The sequence below is a fragment of the Myotis daubentonii genome, chromosome 11, assembly GCF_963259705.1.
Source record: "Myotis daubentonii chromosome 11, mMyoDau2.1, whole genome shotgun sequence".
Classification (NCBI taxonomy): domain Eukaryota; kingdom Metazoa; phylum Chordata; class Mammalia; order Chiroptera; family Vespertilionidae; genus Myotis; species Myotis daubentonii.
In genome coordinates this window covers 33,240,122-33,260,523 of record NC_081850.1, presented here as the reverse complement: position 1 = coordinate 33,260,523, position 20,402 = coordinate 33,240,122, and the positions used below count along the sequence as shown (strand labels likewise).

The window sequence follows — 20,402 nt, the reverse complement described above, 5'->3', positions numbered from 1 at the left end:
AGAAACGGCAATCATTGGCATGGATTACCTCCCTTCCTCAATGGATTTAAGGGCTAATTATCTTAAATTCTACCTATATCTCTAATAACCGGTTACTAACCAGCTCAGACCATACGGTTGGTTCCTCATAACTGAGATTTATTCACATAAGGCTAGCTACCCTCCTTAATCTTTATTCAGGCTCTTACTCTTTCTAGACTCCCCCCCCCCCCCCCCCAATGTGTTCTAGAACTCATGATCTGGTGACATTGTCCAAGAATGACTGCAAACACACGTTATTATTATGTTGGGGGTCCTAAATTTGTGGTCATTTGATAGTTAACCACACATCTTTAAAAAAATATGTATTTTAAAAATTGATTTCAGAGAGGAAGGGAGAGGGAGAGATAGGAATATCAATGATGAGAATCATTGATTGGCTGCCTCCTGCACGCCCCCTACTGGGGATCGAGCCCACAACCCAGGCATGTACCCTTGACCAGAATGGAAAACGGGACCCTTCAGTCCCCAGGCCAAACCGACTAGGGTCCACACATCTTTGAAGGTTTTGGTACGATTTTGGTGTGCAGGATTAGGGGAGGCCAGGAAAGAGGGAAAAGCAGAGTGTGGGTGTGTGTTTGTGTGTGAAGTTATTACAACAATGCATTTTGAGGTGTGTGAGTTGGGAGGATCTGACTTGGCGCTGTGAATATAAGGGAAGAGACCAATGTGAAAGGGGCAAGCTTGGTGCCTCACACAAAAAATAAGCAATAGCCTGCTGTCCGAAGGCTGGAGTCCCAGTGCATGCTGCCACTGCCAGTTTTGCAATGCTCCTCGAGTCTTTCCCCGTGGGAAGGGCAGTCAGTACTCAGGGTTACAGCGGGGAGCGAGGGGACATGCCAGCAGCGCGCTCAGAACGGTGTTGCAGCAGGGTGCGCGCGCCAATCTTGTTTTCTCCTCTATTAAGAAAAAGGCGGGTTAGAGAATGCCGTCCACATCCCAGTAAGTAGTCAGGCTACGTAGCGGCATGCGGTAGGCCCGGAACCCCCGCCGCCCCCTCTCCTTGCTCCTACTCTGGGAGAGAGACCCCGCGCAGGCTGTGGGGGGGCCGAGCTCCCCAGCCTGAGCGTCCAGAAGCCCCCACCCCGCGCTCCTCTCCGCTCTGTTGCCGGGGCTCGGGCACCGCCTAACTCTAGCGCGGGCCAATGGCGACGCGGCCCGGGCTCCGCCCAGCTCCAGAGCGGGCCAATGGCGACGAGGCGCGAGCACCGCCCTGACCGTACGCGGGCCAATAGCGACGTGGCCCGGGACGGGGCCGCCCTCAGCCCGGCGGGGAGGCGGGGAGGCGGGCGCCGGCTCCGCCCCGCTCCCCTCTGACCCGGTGTCTGGTTTCTCCGTCTTCCTGTTCCAAACCACGTGGACACGTGGGGGGCTGCGGGTTCGCGGGAGGGAACCCCGGTCGCCACTGCCGCTGTCGCCGCCGCCGGGGGTGCGACCCCGCGCCTGTCCGAAGTAGCCGCACCCCGGGCGCCCACGCCTGGCGCAGAGCGCGCACATGGCGACTCAGGCGCACTCCCTCAGCTACGCGGGCTGCAACTTCTTGCGCCAGCGTCTGGTTCTGTCGACTCTGAGCGGGCGCCCGGTCAAAATCCGAAAGATCCGGGCCAGAGACGACAACCCGGGCCTCCGAGGTAAATGGGGACTGGCAGCGCGGAGGGTGCGTGCGGGGGGTCCCGGGGAGACCGCGCTGATGTTCTGGGGGCCGGCGCGCGGGGAGCCTCAGGGTCCCGCGGGCGCTTTGGGGAGGGCGGGTCGCCCCCAGTCACGAACGCACCCGAGGCGGTGGGGAGGCGGGGTCGGGCCCGAGGGGTGAGCTCGGAGGGGTGAGCTCCGCCGTGCGCCGCGCTCCGCGTCTCCGGGGCGCTGGTTGTAAACAGGTACACGTTTTCCAGCATTACGTGTTGCAGCAAATCCCAGGGTTCGCTCCCTCGCTTGTCTTCAGTCCCTCTTGCTCTCTCCATACACGTCTCAAAGGAGAAAAACAGTTTGTTGGACCGAAATGTGGTGACTGGGCAGATGTCAAGATGGAGGGGGATTTGGAGCGAAGAGCACCACCGGTTGGTTCCGTGCTCTGTCCCAAAACGGGTCTCAGTGGCAGCTGCCCCCTTGGACAGCGGCTGTCCCTGTCGCCATGATTTCTCGCCTGCCCTCACACCTTCCCCTGTCCGTGGATTAAAGAATCTTTGAAAATGCTGTTTGCTTTCCACGGTGGTGACGGTGATTGATGTGCGCAGGACAGGAGCTTTGAGATAAATTTTTAACAGTCAGGGGCCTAATTGCCTTGACTTGAGTAAAGTGTTGGTGACAAGCGCTAAACTACAGGCTTCCAAGCTCCCCTTTTTTTGCCCGACAAAAGTAGATAGATTAAAAGTAGGCCCCGTTTAGACACACATAGATTAAATGGCTCCGATTTTCAACTGGTCCCCTGGAGTAAGACGCATGCATTTTTTTAAAAAGCTCCCCTGTGCTTATCCCAAATTGGGAGACTCCGTTGAAGAAAGAAAGGGAAAAGAACAAAAACACAACCAACCCTTGTCTGCAGATGGAAGGAGACGGTTTGTGGTTGGCCTTGGAAGCTTTCTGGGTCGTGTTGATGTATTTAATTTTTTTTTTTTTTTGCACTGGCTTCTGTACCAGGTGGCCAGCCAGTTTCATCATCTGGCTGTCTGTTCTGGACAGTTACATTTGTGCCTCTCTTGAATGGTGATTGGTTGGACGGTCAAGGGAAAATGCCATGTCATTGATGGAGATACAAGGTTAGGAAAGAAAGAACCAGAAGACCTCCATACCGTGGAGAGGAACCTGGTGACAGTGGGAAAGGCTTATCTTGGTACATGATTCTTGCTCTTGCTGTAACTGAAGACGTTAAGGAGAGACTGCTAGCCTGATTTATGTCAGATGCTCTTCCCCTCCACATCTCTGCCCTTATTTTGAGTCTGGCCCTTAGGCAGAACAATTGCTTGATTGCTCTACTCTGTGGTATTCCCAGCCCGCTCTCCCGTGTGCCTCCCAAATTAGCCTAGAGAACTCACCCCACTAGCTGGATATGGAAAGAAGATAGGCTTTTACGTCTGTGAATACTGGGCATAGCTTTTTTCTTTTTTAGAGAGTGGAAGGGAAAGGGATAGAGATAGGAACATCGATGAGGGAGGAAGTCATCGATTGGCTGTCTTCTGGGGTTCGAGTCCAAAACCCCAGCATGTACCCTAACCAGTAATGGAACTGGCAACCTCTTGGTTCCTGGGTCGATGCTCAACTGCTGAGCCACACCGGCCGGGCTTGCTTTGTTTTTCTTTTTTTTAAAGGAATAATAGAAGTACTTTATCCCGGAGATTGGGATTTCTCATGGCAATCTAGTGCCCATAGATAAAATTTTAGTGTCTGTCTCTCTGTTTTTCTTTTAAAATCCTCACCCAAGGATATTTTTCTTTCTTTTTCTAATTTTATTTTTAAAATATATTAAAGTTGGGACCCTAAAGCCTTTAGCAGCTGTACAGACTCAGTGCTGGGAGGGCCAGACTATGTAGCTACCAGACTCCAAGTTCCTCCCGGCCTGGCGGCCTGGCGGTGGAAGCATCGCAGGTTTTAAGCCCCTGCAGGGTAGTGAGTGAATTGAATCCCCAGACATCCTCCTGCGCTTGCACTCACCATAGCTCCCGGTAATATTTTTCCATTGATTTTCAGAGAGCGTGGAAGAGAGTGAAAGACAGAAATATTGATGTGAGAGAAACACATTGATTGGTTGCCTCCTGCACATGCCCAAGCCAGGGGCCGAGCCAGGGTGAGCTTGCAACCAAGGTACATGCCCTTCACAGGAATTGAACCCCCGACCCTTGGGTCAGCAGGCTGACGCTCTATCCACTGAGCCAAACCGGCTAGGGCTGGTGTTTGTGTCTTGACAGGTGGCCTCCAAACTAATGTTTCAGTGTTCCAAAGGATGCTTTCCTGCCTCCCTCCCCACTGTTTGTGAGCATCTCTTCACTGCCACACACACGAGCAGGGCTTGGCCACTTGGCATTTTCCTGAGAAGATGCCAGTTCTGATCCCTGGGAGAGGTAGCACTAGTTAGCAAATGTGCTGGTATTTTTTGAGGAATACTATGTATAGCATTACTTGCCTTACCTTATTAATATACTAGGGGAAGAAAGAGGCCCCTAATTTAGACCTCCTTGTGCTGGCTTCAGGGTCTCAAAAATTGTACAGACATTGTTTACTTTCTTATAGAGGTAACTGAGATATAGGTATATACTAGTACAGTCGTCCTTTCGTATCCATGGTTTTCACATCTGCAGATTCAAACAACTGTGGGTCGAAAATACTCAGAAAAAAAAAAATCCCAGGAAGTTTCAAAAAGCAAAACTTGAATTTGCCACTCACCAAGCACTATGCTGAATCCATGCAAATGAAATGATGTGTAGGCATACCCTGTTGTAGCCTGATTCTGTTTTTTTCATCTATAAAGTGGGGCTGGTACCGCAGCATTTTATATAAGGGACTTGATCATTTACAGAGTCTTATATCTGCAGGGTCCTGGAACCAGTCCTCCACGGTTGCCAAGGGATGCCTGTACATGCATTCATAGATATGCATGGATATATGTATATATACTCATGTAAGTGTATGTGCACATACACATATACATAGATGCATATAGCCCCTGATACATGTTATCTGGTGATAGTCAAGCAAGTCCTTGTGAAGATGCAGCCAATGGGCTGTGTTACCGGTCACCTTTCCCTTTCTGACTTTTCCTGAACTCAGATTCTGAGGGTTGGAAAAAACACAGAGCATTTCCAGTAAAATCTTCTGCTTGCAGCTTACGTGCAGAATTACATCTCTCAAAAGTGCTTGCTTCAACATTCCTGCTGGTGTGGGCTTTGGAGGGTGGGGATGGTGCAGTCATTCAGAAAAGGTTTATTGAACCCAGTATGTGCAAGGCTTTGTGGGGGTGTAAATGTGAGGAGCTGGCTTCCCCACTCTCCAGGAGTTTTCTAAGGAAGAGCTTGACAGAGTAGCTGGAGTAACTTGAAGTAGGAAGAGCTGAATGTTGTAAAGGGGCTCATTGGTATTAGAGCGAGACTTCTCTGGAGGTTATGAAGGAAGGCTTTCTGGATCTGCTTCTGATCTGGGCAGATAGGATTGAGATGGTCATTGTAGGTGAAAGAAACAACTTTTAAGTCAAAGAGTTCTTTTTAAAAAATGTATTCTGTTGAGGTAGAATCTTTAATTTGTCATAGATGTAGTAGTTTGGTGGTTAAGAGCTTGGGCTCAGAATTAGACCTCAGTTTGAGTCCTGGTTCTGCATTTGCTTTTAGCTCTTGGACCTTGAGCAAATTCTTTAACATTTCTGATTCTGTTTTTTCATCTATAAAGTGGGGCTGGTACTACCAACTTCATAGAGTCATTGTGAAGGTTAAATGAAATAACACTTCAAAGTGCACTGAACAGTGCCTGGCATTTAGGAAGAGTAAGTGTTAGCTGGTTTTATCATATATACTTCTACCCACTGGGAATAGTTCTGCTCTCTGGGATCTGAAATCTGTTCCCCCATCTATATGAAAACTTTTCATATATTTAAAGAGAATTATGACTTCTCTTTATTTTCTCTTTTCGGTGTAAGGGCTTTCTTTTTTGCGATGGCTTCCAGATATTTGTGTGTTATGCCATGTGTAATGTAATGGGTCTTTACCAGGAGCAGTTTTGCACCCCAGGAGACAATTAAAAAAAAAATTGAATTCAGAGAGGAAGAGAGAGGGAGAGAGAGAGAGATAGAAGCATCAATGATGAGAGAGAATCATTGATTGGCTACCTCTTGCACGCCCCCTACTGGAGATCAAGCCCACAACCCAGGCATGTGCCCTTGACTGGAATTGAACCCGGGACCCTTCATTCTGCAGGCCGACACTCTATCCATTGAGCCAAACCTGCTAGGGCTGGAGACATTTTTTTGTTGTCACAACTGGGAGGCTGCTCCTGGCATGTAGTGGGTAGAGCCCAGGGATGCTGCGAGACATCCTAAAAGGCATCAGACAGCTCTCCACACAAAGAATTTTTCTGTCCAGAATATCAATAGTGCTGATGTTGAAAAACCCTGACCGTCTGGACTTAATTATTCAGCCTTTTCTTTTCTCCAGTCCCTAAGGTTTGGGAAAGCAATATGTGGTCCCCAGAAAACTGTACAAGGATTCAGAAGGGGATGAAACAGCTCAAACTCTGTGACTTCTGACAGATCAACTAATCTTTTAAATAAAACTGCCCTCTTCCAAGCAAAGGGATTATAAATAATGAGAAGAATTAGAACCCCCCCCCCCCCCCAAAAAAAAAGATGATCTTGGAATGGTTTTTATTATATAACCACATGTAATTTTTGCTTCACTCTTGAGGAGTATGAACAATTATGTTGTCTCATTAGACGCTTCCTATCATTGAGGAGGAAATACATATATTTTTTTTTATTGCTCTTTTACTAAAAGTAAAAAAAAAAAGCCAAGATGGTTAAGTGTGATAGCTGGTGAAGTTGAACATCCCTGAGTGACAGACTCCCCAGGAAAGAGAGTTCATCTACCTCTAGCCTGGAGGGCCTGTTCTCACATCCAGCTGCATGATGGACATGGCTGTTGCTCATGTTGTAAAGCAGCTGTCCAAAATGCCTCCGTCTCTGGATTTCTCACAGGCTTTGTCTTGCAGGGTTCAGTTTAGTTAACATTTTCTTGGTAAGGTGAGGTCTAAATGGAAAAAAAATTTTACCAGAATGATAGCTGTTTAAAGTGGAAACAGAAATGATGGACTTGGCAAGAGCACTGGTTTAGTAGTTAGGACTCAGGACTGCTACCACCCAAGTTCCTGAGCAGGTCATGTGACCAAGCATCACTGTCTTCCCCTGGGAAATTAGAGTTTTGGGTCCATAGGAGTGTTGCACTTGGCTTAACCAGATGAGATTCTGAAAAAGGAGGGGTAAATAGAGTTTTAATCAAAAGAATCCTTTAAAATATTCTGATTAAACTTGCTACATAGAGATTCTTTGAGAGGTAAAACATTTTTTGATTAAACTGATGCATTGTTTTTGGATCAATCTGGCTGTTTATAAATTGGATTTTCTAAGAGGAGAATTGTAAGGGAAAACTGTTTTTCTCTTCTACTCTCCATACTTTTGACACCGGATAAGTGGTCCATTCCCCCTCCCCCCCCCCCCCCCCCCCCCAATCATCAAGTAATTCTCTAGTTCTCAGCTGACACCAGCTGGGTGTTCACAAACTTAACTCTTAAGCTATCTGTTATGGGGATAAGAATCAGATCCCAAAAGGTAAGAACTCAGTCCCACAAGACTGCCCCTACTTCAGATGCCAGTACAAGTCCTGATCGCAAATCTCGGTCACCTGCACTTCTGACCAACCAGCTGTAAATTGGGGGTTTCCGCAATCCTCACCTTGAGTCTGATAACCTGTTAGAATGACTCACAAAGCTCAGGGAAACATTACTTACACTTGCCAGTTTATTATAAAGGATATTAAAAGGGATACTGATAAACAGCCAGATGAAGAGTTATATGTAACTACTTCAAGTTGGAAGGGTCCTGAAGTAGGGTCTGTCACCTTCCAAGAACTTGGATTCCTTCCCTAATCTACAAGTTCTCCTTGTTTGAGAATTTTTATAGGACTTAATCTCTGTGTTTGACACGCTCTCTGCCCCCACTCCCATTCCCACCTAGGCCTGAAAGTTCCAACCTTCATTTTTTTCACCTGCAGCCTTCTAATCATTTGGTCTTTCTGGTAACCAGCCCCAAGCTCCATTCTGAGGCTAAGTCCTCATCAGCATAAACTGTAGTGCTTTCAAAGGGGCTCCTTATGAATAACTTTTAAAAGACACTCTATCACTTTGGAACTTGCAAGGATTTTAGGAGGTCTAATGCTAGGAACCAGGACACAGACCAAATGTATTTCTTGTATTACAAGGATGTACCAGTATGGTCTGGGACTCAGAGTTGTTGATAGATAAGTGGGTTTGGGGAAGGCCGATGACTATCTTATTTAATAAAAGAGAAACATACAAATTGACCGTACCTCTGTTACACTCACAAGCCACGCCCACAAGCCAATTGGGAGTGAGTATGCAAATAAACCCACCCAAGATGGTGGCAGCCACGGAGCTGGAGTGAACAAGCTTGGGTTGCCCCTGGCGATGGAGGAAGCCAAGCTTCCCACCTGCCCTGGCCAGCTGTGGGCTCCGCTCAAGGCTATAAAGTTTCAATTATAGAAGATAAATAAATCCCAGATACCTGCTTCCAGGCGCTGTGGCCTCTGCTTAAGGAGGGTCTGGGAGCCTGGGTTGCCTGGGCTGTGGCCAGCCTGCAAACAACCTTCTGCCCCTCACCCAGGCTGGCCAGGCACCCCAGCAGGGACCTCCACCATGAAGGGGGTGTGGCCAGCTGGCAAACAGCCATCAGCCCCTCACCCAGGCTGGCCACACCCTCAGGGGGTGAGGGTCCCTGCTGGGGGGCTTGGCCAGCCTACAAACAGCCATCAGCCCCTCACCCAGGCTGGCCAGGCACCCCAGCATGGACCCCCACCCTGGAGAGGGTGTGGCCAGCTTGAAAACAGCCATCAGCCCCTCACCCAGGCTGGCCACTCCCTCCCTCAGCGAGGAACCTCACCCCATGGGGGCGTGGCTGGCCTGCAAACCACCACAGGCCCCTTGCCCAGGCCACCCCATGCCCCAAGGGAACCCCACCCTGATCCGGGACACCCTTCAGGGCAAACCAGCCGGCCCCGACCAGTGCACCAGGCCTGTATCTATACTAATAAAAGGGTAATATGCTAATTAGACTGGGAGACCTTCCAGGAGACCTGGACATTTTTCTGGACAAAACCATGGTGGCGGGGCTGAGGTAGAGGCGGTTAGAGGCCAAGAGGGGAGGGCAGTTGTGGGTGATCAGGCTGGTGGGGCCGGGGCTGTTGGGGGTAAGCAGACCAGCAGGGGGGCCAGTTGGGGGCAAGCAGACCATCAGTGGGCATCAGTTGGAGGTGATCAGGACAGCGGGGGGGGCAGTTGGGGGTGAGCAGGCCAGTGGGAAGGAACGTGGGGGTGAGCAGGCTGGCAGGCAGCGTGGTTAGGGGCAATCAGGCAGGCAGGCAGGTGATCGGTTAGGAGCCAGTAGTCCCGGATTGCGAGAGGGATGTCCAACTGCCGGTTTAGGCCCCATCCCTGTAAACCGGCAGTAGGACATTTTTCGAGAGGGTCCCAGATTGGAGAGGATGCAGGCCGAGCTGAGGAACACCCCCCTCCCCTGTGCACGAATTTCATGCACCAGGCCACTAGTCCTAATGTAGTCCTAATCTAGATAAGTGTAGATTGAATATTGCCCTGTTACTTGGGAACCTGCCCTCTGTGCCTCTATTGATTGTGAAAGTTTGCTCCTTGTGATGATTATTAATTGCCTTAAACAAGATGCTAATCTTTTTTAAAAATATATTTTATTGATTTTTTTACAGAGAGGAAGGGAAAGGGATAGTTAGAAACATCGATAAGAGAGAAACATTGATCAGCTGCCTCCTGTACACCCCCTACTGGGGATGTGCCCGCAACCAAGGTACATGCCCTTGACTGGAATTGAACCTGGGACCCTTCAGTCCACAGGCTGATGCTCTATCCACTGAGCTAAACCAGTTAGGGCAAGATGCTAATCTTTTAAAGACAAATGCCAAGAATCCTAATAGTCTTTGTTCAGATCTGCTGTTGCTTGGAAGCTGGTAGAATGCTATTCTAGATGGAACTATGCACCATCTTTTTATTTTTTTAATTAAACTTTTTGTTTTCAGATAACTGCACATTGTCACGCAGTTATCATAAATAATACAGAGAGAGCTGTCTGCACTTTATCCCATTTCCCCCAGTGGTAACATCTGGAAAGACTATAGTAACAATATTATAACCAGGATATTGACATTGATAAGAGTGAAGATATTTCACATTTCCATCACCAAAAGGATTCCTCATGTTGCCCTTTTATAGCCACACTCATTTCCCTCCTTTTCCCACCCATTTCTTCCACCTTCAAGATCACGAAACTGTTCTCCATTCCTATAATTTTGTCATTTATTTTCTTTTTTTAAAAATATATTTTTATTAATTTTAGAGAGGAAGGAAGAGGGAGTGAGAGTTAGAATCGTCAATGATGAGAGAGAATCACTGATTGGCTGCCTCCTGCACACCCCCCACTGGGGATCGAGCCTGCAACCCAGGCCTGTGCTCTTGACCGGAATTGAACCTGAGACCCTTCAGTCCACAGGTGACGCTCTATCCATCGAGCCAAACCGGCTAGGGCAGTCATTTATTTTCTAAATAGAATTATACAGTAAGCAACGTTTTGTGGTTGACTTTTTTCTCTCAGCATGATTCTCTGGAGATTTATCCAAACAAAAAAAAATTTTTTTTAACCAAGTTTGTTCCTTTTTATTGCTGAATAGCATTCCATTGTATGAAAGTAGCACAGCGGTTTTTTTTTAATCATTCACTTGTTGAAGGACATCTGTATTGTTTCCTTTTTTTTTTTTTTTTTTTGCTATTCTGAATAATGCTGCTAAATTTTTTTAAAAATATATTTTATTGATTTTTTACAGAGAGGAAGGGAGAGAGATAGAGAGTTAGAAACATCGATGAGAGAGAAATATAGATTCAGCTGCCTCCTGCACACTCCCCACTGGGGATGTGCCCACAATCAAGGTACATGCCCTTGACCGGAATCAAACCTGGGACCCTTCAGACTGCAGGCCAACGCTCAATCCACTGAGCCAAACCAGTTAGGGCTGCTTATAGGTTTTTATGTGGACATAAGCCCTTTCTCTGGGATAAATGTCCAGGAGTCTAATTGCTGGGTTGTGTGATAGTTTATATGCTTAGGAAACTGACAGCTGTTTTCCAGTGTGGCCTTACTATTTTATATTTCTAGCAACAATATGTGAGTGACTCAATTTCTCTACATGCTTGCCAATACTTAGTGTTGTTACTATTTTAATTTTTTGAATTTTTAGGAGTTTATTTGAGCCAAACTGATGACAACTGCTGGGAAGGAAACTCTAAATGGGGGGAGAAAATGCTCCTGTGTTGTCACTAATTTTAATTTTAGCCATTTTGATAAGTGTGTGGTACTATCTTGTAGCTTAATTTGCATATTCCTAATGGCTAATGATGTTGAACATCTTTCTATGAGCTTAGTTACCATCAATATAGCCTCTAGTGAAATGCCTCTTGCCAGTTTTCTAGTAGGATTATTTGTTTTTACTGTTACGTTTTCAGATTGCTTTACATATTCTAGTTCTTTGTCAGATATATGTGGTTTGCTGATATTTTATCCAACTCCAGAGCTTGTCTTTTCATTCTCTTTTGCAGAGGAAAATATTGTAATTTTAATGAAATGGAATTCATTGAAATTTTCTTTTATTGCTTGTGCTTTGGAATCAAGTCTAAGAACTCTTTGCCTCATCCTAGATCCTGTAAGTTACTTTTTGTATGAGGTTTAAAACTTAAAACGAGGTTCATTTTTTTGATAAAAATGTCTGACTACTCCAGTACCATTTGGAAAAACATCCTCAAGGATCTTAGAGGGAAATGTCCAGTATTTTGCCACTAAGTATAAGATTAACTATATTTTTTAGATGCCATTATCAAGTTGAAGTTTTCTATTCCCATTTTTGTTGTTGTTTGTTAATCATCACTTGAGGATCTTTTCCCATTGATTTTTAGAGAGAGTGGAACAGAGGGGGAGAGACAGAAAGAAACATTGTTGTGAGAGAGACACATCCATTAGTTGCCTCCTGCATGCACCCTGACCTGGGCCAGGGATCCTCACACATGTGCCTGGACCTAGGCCAGGCATGTGCCCTTGACCGGATTCAAACCTGAGGCCCTTCAGTTGAGGGCCAACCCTCTATCCACTGAGCCAAATAGGCTAGGGCTACTCCTAGTTTTTGAAGAGGTTTTTTTTAAAAATTGTGATTGAATATTGTTTTTTTTGTCAAATGCTTCTGCACCAATTGATGCAATCATGTAATTTTTCTTCTTTAGCTTGTTAATATGGGGATATCCCCTGTTTTATTCCTAATATTGATGATTTGTGTTTTCCCCTTTTATTCTTTGCCAGTGTTGCTAGAAGTTTTTTTTTTTCTTTTTTTTTTTTTTTTTTTTTCGGTGTGCTTATGCTGATTTATTATGGTGGTTGGCACTGCTAAGCCAGGGGCTTGATTCCACTGAGTCCGTAGCACGCTCTCTCCATCCCCACAACCCTTCCTCCCCTCGAAATATTCATCATTAAGGCGTGGCTGGTGGCTGCTCACGATGAACTGTGAGCTGTGTAGTCTGGGTTGGAAGCACAGATGCCACCCCTTGTGCTTCAACTGGTCCCTGAGGCACCACCTCCATCAGGACCTCCTCTCTCCCCTGGAGGGTTTTATGTAATTGCATAAAGGATGAACAGAGACCCCTGTTCCAAATGTCCCTCCCGCCACTGCCTGCCCTGGAGTCAGACTGTCTGGGTTCCAATTCCAGATCCTCGAGTCATAGGCTGGCAAGCTTTGGATGAGGTGGGGGCCCTGGTCTAGCTTGACCACCTTATCCAGGGTGAACACTGCCTTTGAGGGGAGCTGCTGCTGCTGCTGTGGGTGGGGTCCCAGGGGCATACTTCCAGCTGGTTAGTGCTCAGTTCGCCCCTCTTGCCCTCTGTTCTCACGTCTGAGCAGATCAGGGGCTCTGGGGAAACTGCTGGAATTCAGAGCGAGGCTCAGTCTTTCCAAGAATCCCAATCAGAATGGCCGGGATGAAGAGGAGGCCAGCTCCCAGGAGGAAGGGAAACCCCTTCATGAAGTTCAGGGTGGCTGGGTAGAGCGAGTTGAAGATGCTGGAGGCCATCAGCATGGCCAGGCCATTCACACAGGCCACAGCAGAAAAGAGAGCACCCTGCTCTGACTTGCTCACCAGCTTGGAGAGCTTGGCCTGGACAATGGGTGTAATGACTAAAGACAGGAAGAGGAGCCCGTACCCTGTGAACATCAGGGGTGTGATGGTAGCGAACGCAAAGACCACCATCCCCAGGATGTTAAAGGCCAAGCCAATCTCAGCCACCCAGGTGTCCGTCAGGCAGAATCGCATAAGCCACAGGCCCAGCAGGCTGGTGAAATACGGGAGGTGTCTGGCTGCAGAGCCGTAGCCAATCAGCTTGGAGTCCCAGCAGAGGGGTCTGCTCAGCTCATAGATGGTCAGGATGTCCTGGGCGCCAAAGTGCACAGTGATCACCACAAAGATGACCAGTGAGTACAGGGCCAAGTGCTTCCTGGACTTGTCCGGGGCCGGAGCCGTGTAGAGCCGGACAATGGATCGGTGGTGACGGAACGTGAAGAGCCGGGCAGGTGTTGGCTCCATCACAGTCTCGCCAAAGCAGAAAGCGGCATAGAAAGTCATGAATATCAGCAAGGCCAAGGCCAGCCAGAAGGGGTTGGCGTAACCCTGGGCCTGGAGCCAGTGGCCCCCAATGAGGCTCGCCACCATCCCCGCCACCCCGATGCATGCTTCCAGCAGGGCCATGCGGATGGTTCGATTGCGGTGAGAGCTGACATCTGCCATGGAGGCGAAGCCAGCAGCCAGGAGGCCACTGAAGTCGCCCAGGAAGGCACAAAGGATGCGGCCCAGCACGAAGTAGCCGACGTGGAGCTGCAGCTGCACCACAAGGATGGATACCAGCGCCTGGAGCAGCAGGCCCAGCGACGCCAGCACCAGCAGGGGACGGCGGCCCACACAGTCACTCCAAGCGCCCAGCAAGGTGGACGAGAAGAGCCCCACCAGGAAGCCGCCCAGGTTCATGTAGAGGGTCCAGTGAGAGGTGAGGGTCTCCACTTCCTGCATGATGGGGTTCGCGCTGTGGTTGCTGCAGCCGCCTCTATCGTGGGTGCCATTGTAGCCGAGGTCGGCACTGAAGTGGTGCCACAGGTACTGCGTGGTGAGCGGGCCGTGCAGGACCAAGGCGAAGTTGGCAAGGAAGAGGATGGGCCCCACGGGGCCGCGGAACAGCACCTTCGCCGCGGGGCGGCTGCGGGGTGCGCCCGCGGAGGTCCGCTCGGGGCGCTCGAAGTTTGTTAATTTAAGAGCCAGCTTTTTGTTTCTTTGATTTTTCTCTATTTTTTTCAATTACATTTATTTTTGCTCTTTTATTATAATAATTTCTTTCCTTCACTTACTCTGAGGTTTTGTTTTGTTTTAGGTTTTATTGCTCTTTTTTCCTAAGTTCTTAAGGTAGGACTTAGATTATTGGAAACTTTCCCTTTTCCAATGTACATATTTAGTGCAATAAACTTGATGAATGGACCAGGTAGAACTGGTAGACTTTGATCCAAATCAAGAAAGACGGTGCCATTACAATGGAGAAGCATACGAGGATGATGAACATCATCCTAGGGGTGGTGTTCAGTGTCAGACCTCTTAATGGGGCCAGTGAATAACACTCACTGCTGGCATTTTTTATGCGGTAGTGAATGAGTGAAGGACTGTAACCATAATATGCTCACTACTTGCTATTGTTTTTGTTTTAATATTCAAGTATAGTAGTGTTTTAAAAGTTAAATGAAGAATAAACTCAAATATAAGAGCTCAAAAAAAATGAATGGGGCTATTGAATTGTGTTGTATTTTCTCAATAAATTAGCTTAATTTTTTCTACTGTATTTTCCATTTTGTTTCTCCTTTTTTTATATCTCTCCTTTTGAGATTATTATTTTTATTTTCTTTTTGTCTTGTAATTTTACATTTCTAAAATCTCAGTTCATTTGCTCTTGCTTTTCTTTTCATTACTAAGGTATTTAGAGTGGTAAATTTTTCTTTGGTAGATTCCCATATCCTATCTAATAATAGAGAAACATGGTAATTAACCGTAACTTCGCTACACTTCCCATTGGCTAATCAGCGAGATATGCAAATTAACTGCCAGCCAAGATGGCGGCCAGCAGCCAGGCAGCTGAAGCGAACAGGAGGCTTGCTTGCTCCAGTGATGGAGGAAGCCAAGGTTCCCCGCCTGCCTCAGCCCAGCTCTGAGCTCCAGATGCAACAATGTTGCAATTATAGAAGCTAAACAAACCCAGAAACCTGCTTTTAGCCACCAGCGGGCTCAGAGCTTAGAGCGCCAGTGATGGCAACAGAGTTTCAATTATAGAAGCTAAACAAATCCAGATACCTGTTTTCAGCCAGCCACAGACAGCCTCAGAGCTGGAGCCGGCTCTCAGCTCCAGTGACAGCTATAGAAGGTAAATAAATCCCAGAATAAAAAAAAAAAAGAGGCTGGGAGCTTCAGTCGCCCGCCAGCCTGAAAACGGCCCTCAGCCCCTCACCCAGACTGGCCAGGCACCCCAGTGGGGACCCCCACTCTGAAGGGGGTGTGACCAGATGCAAACAGCCATCAGCCCGTCATCCAAGCTGGCCAGGCACACAAGCGGGACCCCCACCCTGATCTGGATCACCCTTCAGGGCAAACCAGCTGGCCCCCACCCGTGCACCAGGCCTCTATCCTATATAGTAAAAGGGTAATATGCAAACTGACCCTAACAGCAAACCGACTGGGAATGACTGGTCACTATGACACACACTGACCACCAGGGGGAAGATGCTCAATGCAGGAGCTGCCCTCTGGTGGTCAGTGTGCTCCCACATGGGGGAGCTCTGCTCAGCCACAAGCCAGGCTGATGGCTGCCAGTACAGCAGTGGTGGTGGGAGCCTCTCCTGCCTCCTCAGCAGCGCTAAGGATATCTGACTGCAGTTTAGGCCTGCTCCCCACTGGCAAGTGGGCATCCCCCGAGGCTGCCGGGCTGCCAGAGGTATGTCTGATTGCCATCTTAGGCCCAATCCTCTGGGGAGCGGGCCTAAGCTAGCAGGTGGTCATCCCCTGAGGGGTCCCAGACTGCGAGAGGACACAGGCTGGGCTGAGGACACCCCCCCCCCCCAGTGCACAAATTTTTGTGCACCGGGCCTCTAGTATTTTGATAAAATTGATAATTTTGTTTAAGGTATTTTATTATTTTCTGCACTTTTTTCTTGGCCTGGTCATAATTCAAGAAAGATGTTATATATTTCTTTAAGTTAAAATATATTTTATTCTTTTCCATTATGTGTAATTACACATTATATATAAAACATGCACATATTTTACACGTACGTTATTTCCAATGGGTCGAACATCTTTTAATTTGTTCTGAGAATTAGGTATGTGTTCGTAATTTCTACCTTTTTAAACTCAGAGGGAAATAATGACTGCTAATTTCACATGTTATACATAGTTTGCTTTCTCATCTTTTAGTTCTCTAAACAAATTAAAATCATATTTTATATATTACTTTTTAATTTTTTCCTTAGTATAATGTGAACATTTCCTCATGTAATTAAATAATTATTTAAAAATATTTTTAAAGACTCCATAGTATTATAAAGATCTTTTATAGACTTAAAAAAAATTCTCTTCTGAGGATATGGTTTTTTTCCTGTTTGTTTGTTTTTGGTTAATCCTCACCTGAGGGTATTTTTTCCATTGAGTTTTTTAAGGAGAGTGGAAGAGAGAGGGAAAGACAGAGAGAAGCATCAATGTGAGAGAAACACATTGATTGGTTGCCTCCTGCACGAGCCCCAACCAGGGCCCTGGCCAGGAAGGATCCTGCAACCAAGGTACATGCTCTTGACCAGAATCAAACCCAGGACCCTTTGGTCCGCAGGCCGACGCTCTAGCCACTGAGCCAAACCAGCTAGGACTGAGGATATGTTTTTCATCTTTTGAAAGAGAGAGAAACAGCGATATGAGAAAGAAACATTGATCAGTTGCTTCCCATACACACCTTGATTGGGGATCAAACCCACAACCTAGGTATGTGCCCTGACCGGAATCAAACCTGCAACCTTTTGGTGGATGGGATGATGCTCCAATTGAGGCACCCTTCCAGGGCTTTTATAGACTACTTAATGAGAGCAATTTTCGTTGACTATTTAAATTGTCTTACAGTACCTTTACTTGTACCTTTCATTTAAATTTTATGTATTTAAATTTTTAAAATGTATTTTTATGTATTTCAGAGAGAAAAGAAAAGGGAGAGAGAGGCAGAAATGTCAATGATGAGAGAGAATCATTGATCGGCTACCTCCTGCACGCCCCCTACTGGGAATCAAGTTGCAACCTGGGCATGTCCCCTTGGCCGAAATCGAACCCAGGACCTTTGAGTTTGCAGGCTGATGCTCTATCCGCTGAGCCAAACCAGTTAGGGCTGTATTTAAAATTTTTAAGGTATTTATTGATTTGAGAGGAAGAGAAATATCGATTCGTTGTTCCACTTATTTATGCACTCACTGGTTGATTCTTATATGTGCCCTAAGGATGAAACCACAATCTTGGTTTATTGGAGGATGCTCTAACCACCTGAGCTACTTGGCAAACACATATACATGGCCTGAAATTCAAAGGGAACAAAAGGGTTTAGCCTGTCTCTGTTAATCAGTCTTCCTTCCCTCTGAACCAATTAGAGTTACGAGTTTGTTGTGTTTCTTTTCAGGGCTCCCTCTCCCCTTTCCTTTCTCCCCCTCCTCCTCCAACCCCAACACCATCACCAGTCATCACACATGTACTTTTTCCTTTTTCACACAAATAACCATCTGCATCTTACTTTTTCCTCCACTCAATATACCATGGAGGTGATTCACATCAGTATATAAAAAATCCTTACTAGTTTTAAGACTACACAGTGTTCTGATCTATAGATGTTTCATAATTTAAGCAGACTATTAATTTAAGTTGCTACAATACTTATAAATTAAAGCTGTATTTATTGAGATTTGTTCCTTGTTTTTAAAGGATGGGTCTCTAGATTGTATACTTTCGTTTGCTCCCCTTCTTTGACATGTGGTTTTGCTTTTCTTAGTGAGGAATGCGTCAGGCTGATGACTGCCCCTGTCTTGTAGAAATTATGGGCCCCTTTAAAGGAATGATGAGCTCACTTCCTTATGGGAGGGCATTAGGCATTGAAGTTGGTATTTAAGGAATACCTGAGATTGAAGGTTCTAATAGTACAAATTGTTTTAAATGTGAAATACAATAACAGAAGAAATGCCTAACACATGAAAGTAGTACTTAAAGGATTATAAAATGAACACCTGTGTGACCCGGTCCAGATCAAGAAATAGAACATTGTCTACACCTCTGGGGCCTTTTTAATTTATAATTCCTTCCACGCCCTCTGTGGTGGCCACTTTCCTGATCATGACGGTATTCATGTTGTCTTCATAACTGTATAACCTATGTATTCTTAAGCAATGTAGTAAAATTGTGCTTATTTTTGGAACTCTCCCCTAATGTTTTTAGATATCAGAAATTTTGTACCCCAGGAGCAGCCCTGAAGAGGAAGAGCCATAGAGGGTGTGTGGGAAGTGAAGAGGCAACGATTCTACACATGTTGTCTTAGTGAAATTTGGGGAACTTCAGCCTTACTATTATTAGGTGAATTTGAGATCTTTTTTGTACCAGGTGATGGAGCTATATCTTCACTGTTGCTAGGATTCCAGAACTAGCTCTGTGTTTGTTTCTTTGAAGTGCTGCTTCCTAAGCACTTACTTGCTGTGACCAGGGCATAGTCCTGCCCGGAGGTCTCCTTATATGCCCATTCTGTTTCTACTCATGTTCTTCTGCTGGACATTTTTAACTGTGTGTTCATTCTTAAGAGCCCTAAAATTCTACTCTTATTTTTTCTTTCCAAATCTGTAAAAGCTTTGGAGTTTAATTTAGACTTTATGCATAAACTAGTGAATTCATGCACATTGAAAGGAAATTAATTAGGAGAAATATTTTAATATTGCTATTCGCTCTTTCTCTATAATAGAAGTGTCAGAGATGAAAGAAATTTAGTAAAATGTACATGAAAGTAATATATAAGTTGATTGATATAACAACGAATATTTTCCATGAAATTTCTACTGTCAGAATCTTCATTTATCATTAATTTTTAAAAATATGCCAGGTATTCTGGAAAATTCATATCATTTGAACAAACTTTGCCTTTGCTACAACATGGAGTAAATTTTCCATCAGATGGTTTTTCATCGGAGAAATTTAGGGATAGGCACAATGGACATGTAACAGTCATTCCACCACAACTGTGCTCAATAATTGCATCCTCATTTACCTCATTTTCGCTATGAAAGCAGTTCCTACCAGTATTGGTAGTACTTGTCCATGACTGTTCTTTAGACATATTCTGTCGACGATGTCACTTTCTTTTACCTCCAGAGGTACGTTGTGCCAATAGTTGTTCTTCAGACATACTCTTTTGATGATGTCACTTTCTTTCAGCCTCAGAGGTACGTTGTGCCAATAGTTGTTCTTCAGACATACTCTTTTGATGATGTCACTTTCTTTCAGCCTCAGAGGTACGTTGTGCCAATAGTTGGTCTTCAGATACATTCTGTTGACAACGCAGGCTTCTTTCGGCTTCAGAGATACGTTGTGGCAATAGTTGGTTTTCAGACATATTCTGTTGACAATTTCGGCTCCAGAATGTCAACAAAAACGTGATGTCTATACCTGGCACCCACAGCCACTGTTTGCAGGCTGGGATGGGCTGTTGGCTGCATTTTGCACCATGGGGTCTCTGCACCATCGGCTGCGATTTGGTGGGCTGTCGTTCTGGGGTGGTGGTGGGGCCTTTGTCCCACTTGGGGGAAGCCTAGTGTTGCTTTGTCAGTGCCAGGTCCACAGTGCCATTTCTCTGTGAGTGACATGGCAGCTCCTGCATTGAGCATCTGCCTCCTGGTGGTCAGTGCGTGTCATAGCAACTGGTCGGACAGTGGGAAGGACACAGCATATTAGTCTATATATATAGACTAGACGCCCAGTGCATGAATTCGTGCATGGGTGGGGTCCCTCTGGATGGCCTGCAGGGATCAGGCTGAAACCTGCAGTCCAACGCCGCCTGCAGCTCCTACCTGCCGCTCCCGCTCATCCCGGACCCACTGTGCCTGCCGCAGGCTCACACCCATTCAGTCCCGTTTGGGAGAGACTCGCACTGCCACAGCAGCGCTCGCCAGCCATGAGCCTGGCGCTTGGTGCCCTTCCAAGGGGAGTGGTGTGCAGGATTGGATTGAAACCAGTTCTTCTACATCCTACGAGGGGTCCCAGATTGTGAGAGGGCGCAGGCCAGGCTGAGGGACCCCCCTGGTGGTCAGTGTACATCATAGTGAGCAGTTGAGCAGCCTTCGCTTATCGTTAGCATGTTACACTTTGATTGGTTGTTTGGTTGTTCTGCCATTTGGTCTATTTGCATATTACCCTTTTATTATATAGGGTGCTTGTTCCTCTTTCCC

At 46.4% G+C, this 20,402-nt stretch overlaps 2 protein-coding genes across 4 annotated transcripts in view; one reads left to right on the top strand and one right to left on the bottom strand.

Moving 5' to 3' along the window:
• Positions 1-1,350: 1,350 nt before the first annotated feature.
• The window catches only part of RCL1 (RNA terminal phosphate cyclase like 1), a 61,514-nt gene continuing 42,462 nt past the window's right edge, over positions 1,351-20,402 (top strand). Inside the window, exon 1 of one of the 3 annotated variants that reach the window (XR_009447602.1) lies at positions 1,351-1,670. Coding sequence is in view for 1 of the 3 variants with exons in the window: in XM_059656759.1 (XP_059512742.1) it covers positions 1,535-1,670 (136 nt within the window). In the remaining 2 variants the exon portion in view is untranslated. Of the gene's footprint in view, positions 1,671-18,524; positions 18,544-20,402 lie in introns of those variants that run through there. The other 2 variants (XM_059656759.1, XM_059656760.1) reach the window with 2 other exon arrangements.
• Positions 12,214-19,503, bottom strand: LOC132212655 (proton-coupled folate transporter-like). Its single transcript, XM_059658686.1, has 2 exons — positions 19,255-19,503; positions 12,214-14,148 (listed from the first exon to the last, which is right to left on the bottom strand). The coding sequence occupies exons 1-2, from the start codon at positions 19,501-19,503 to the stop codon at positions 12,772-12,774; spliced, it is 1,626 nt and encodes a 541-aa protein (XP_059514669.1). The 3' UTR covers positions 12,214-12,771.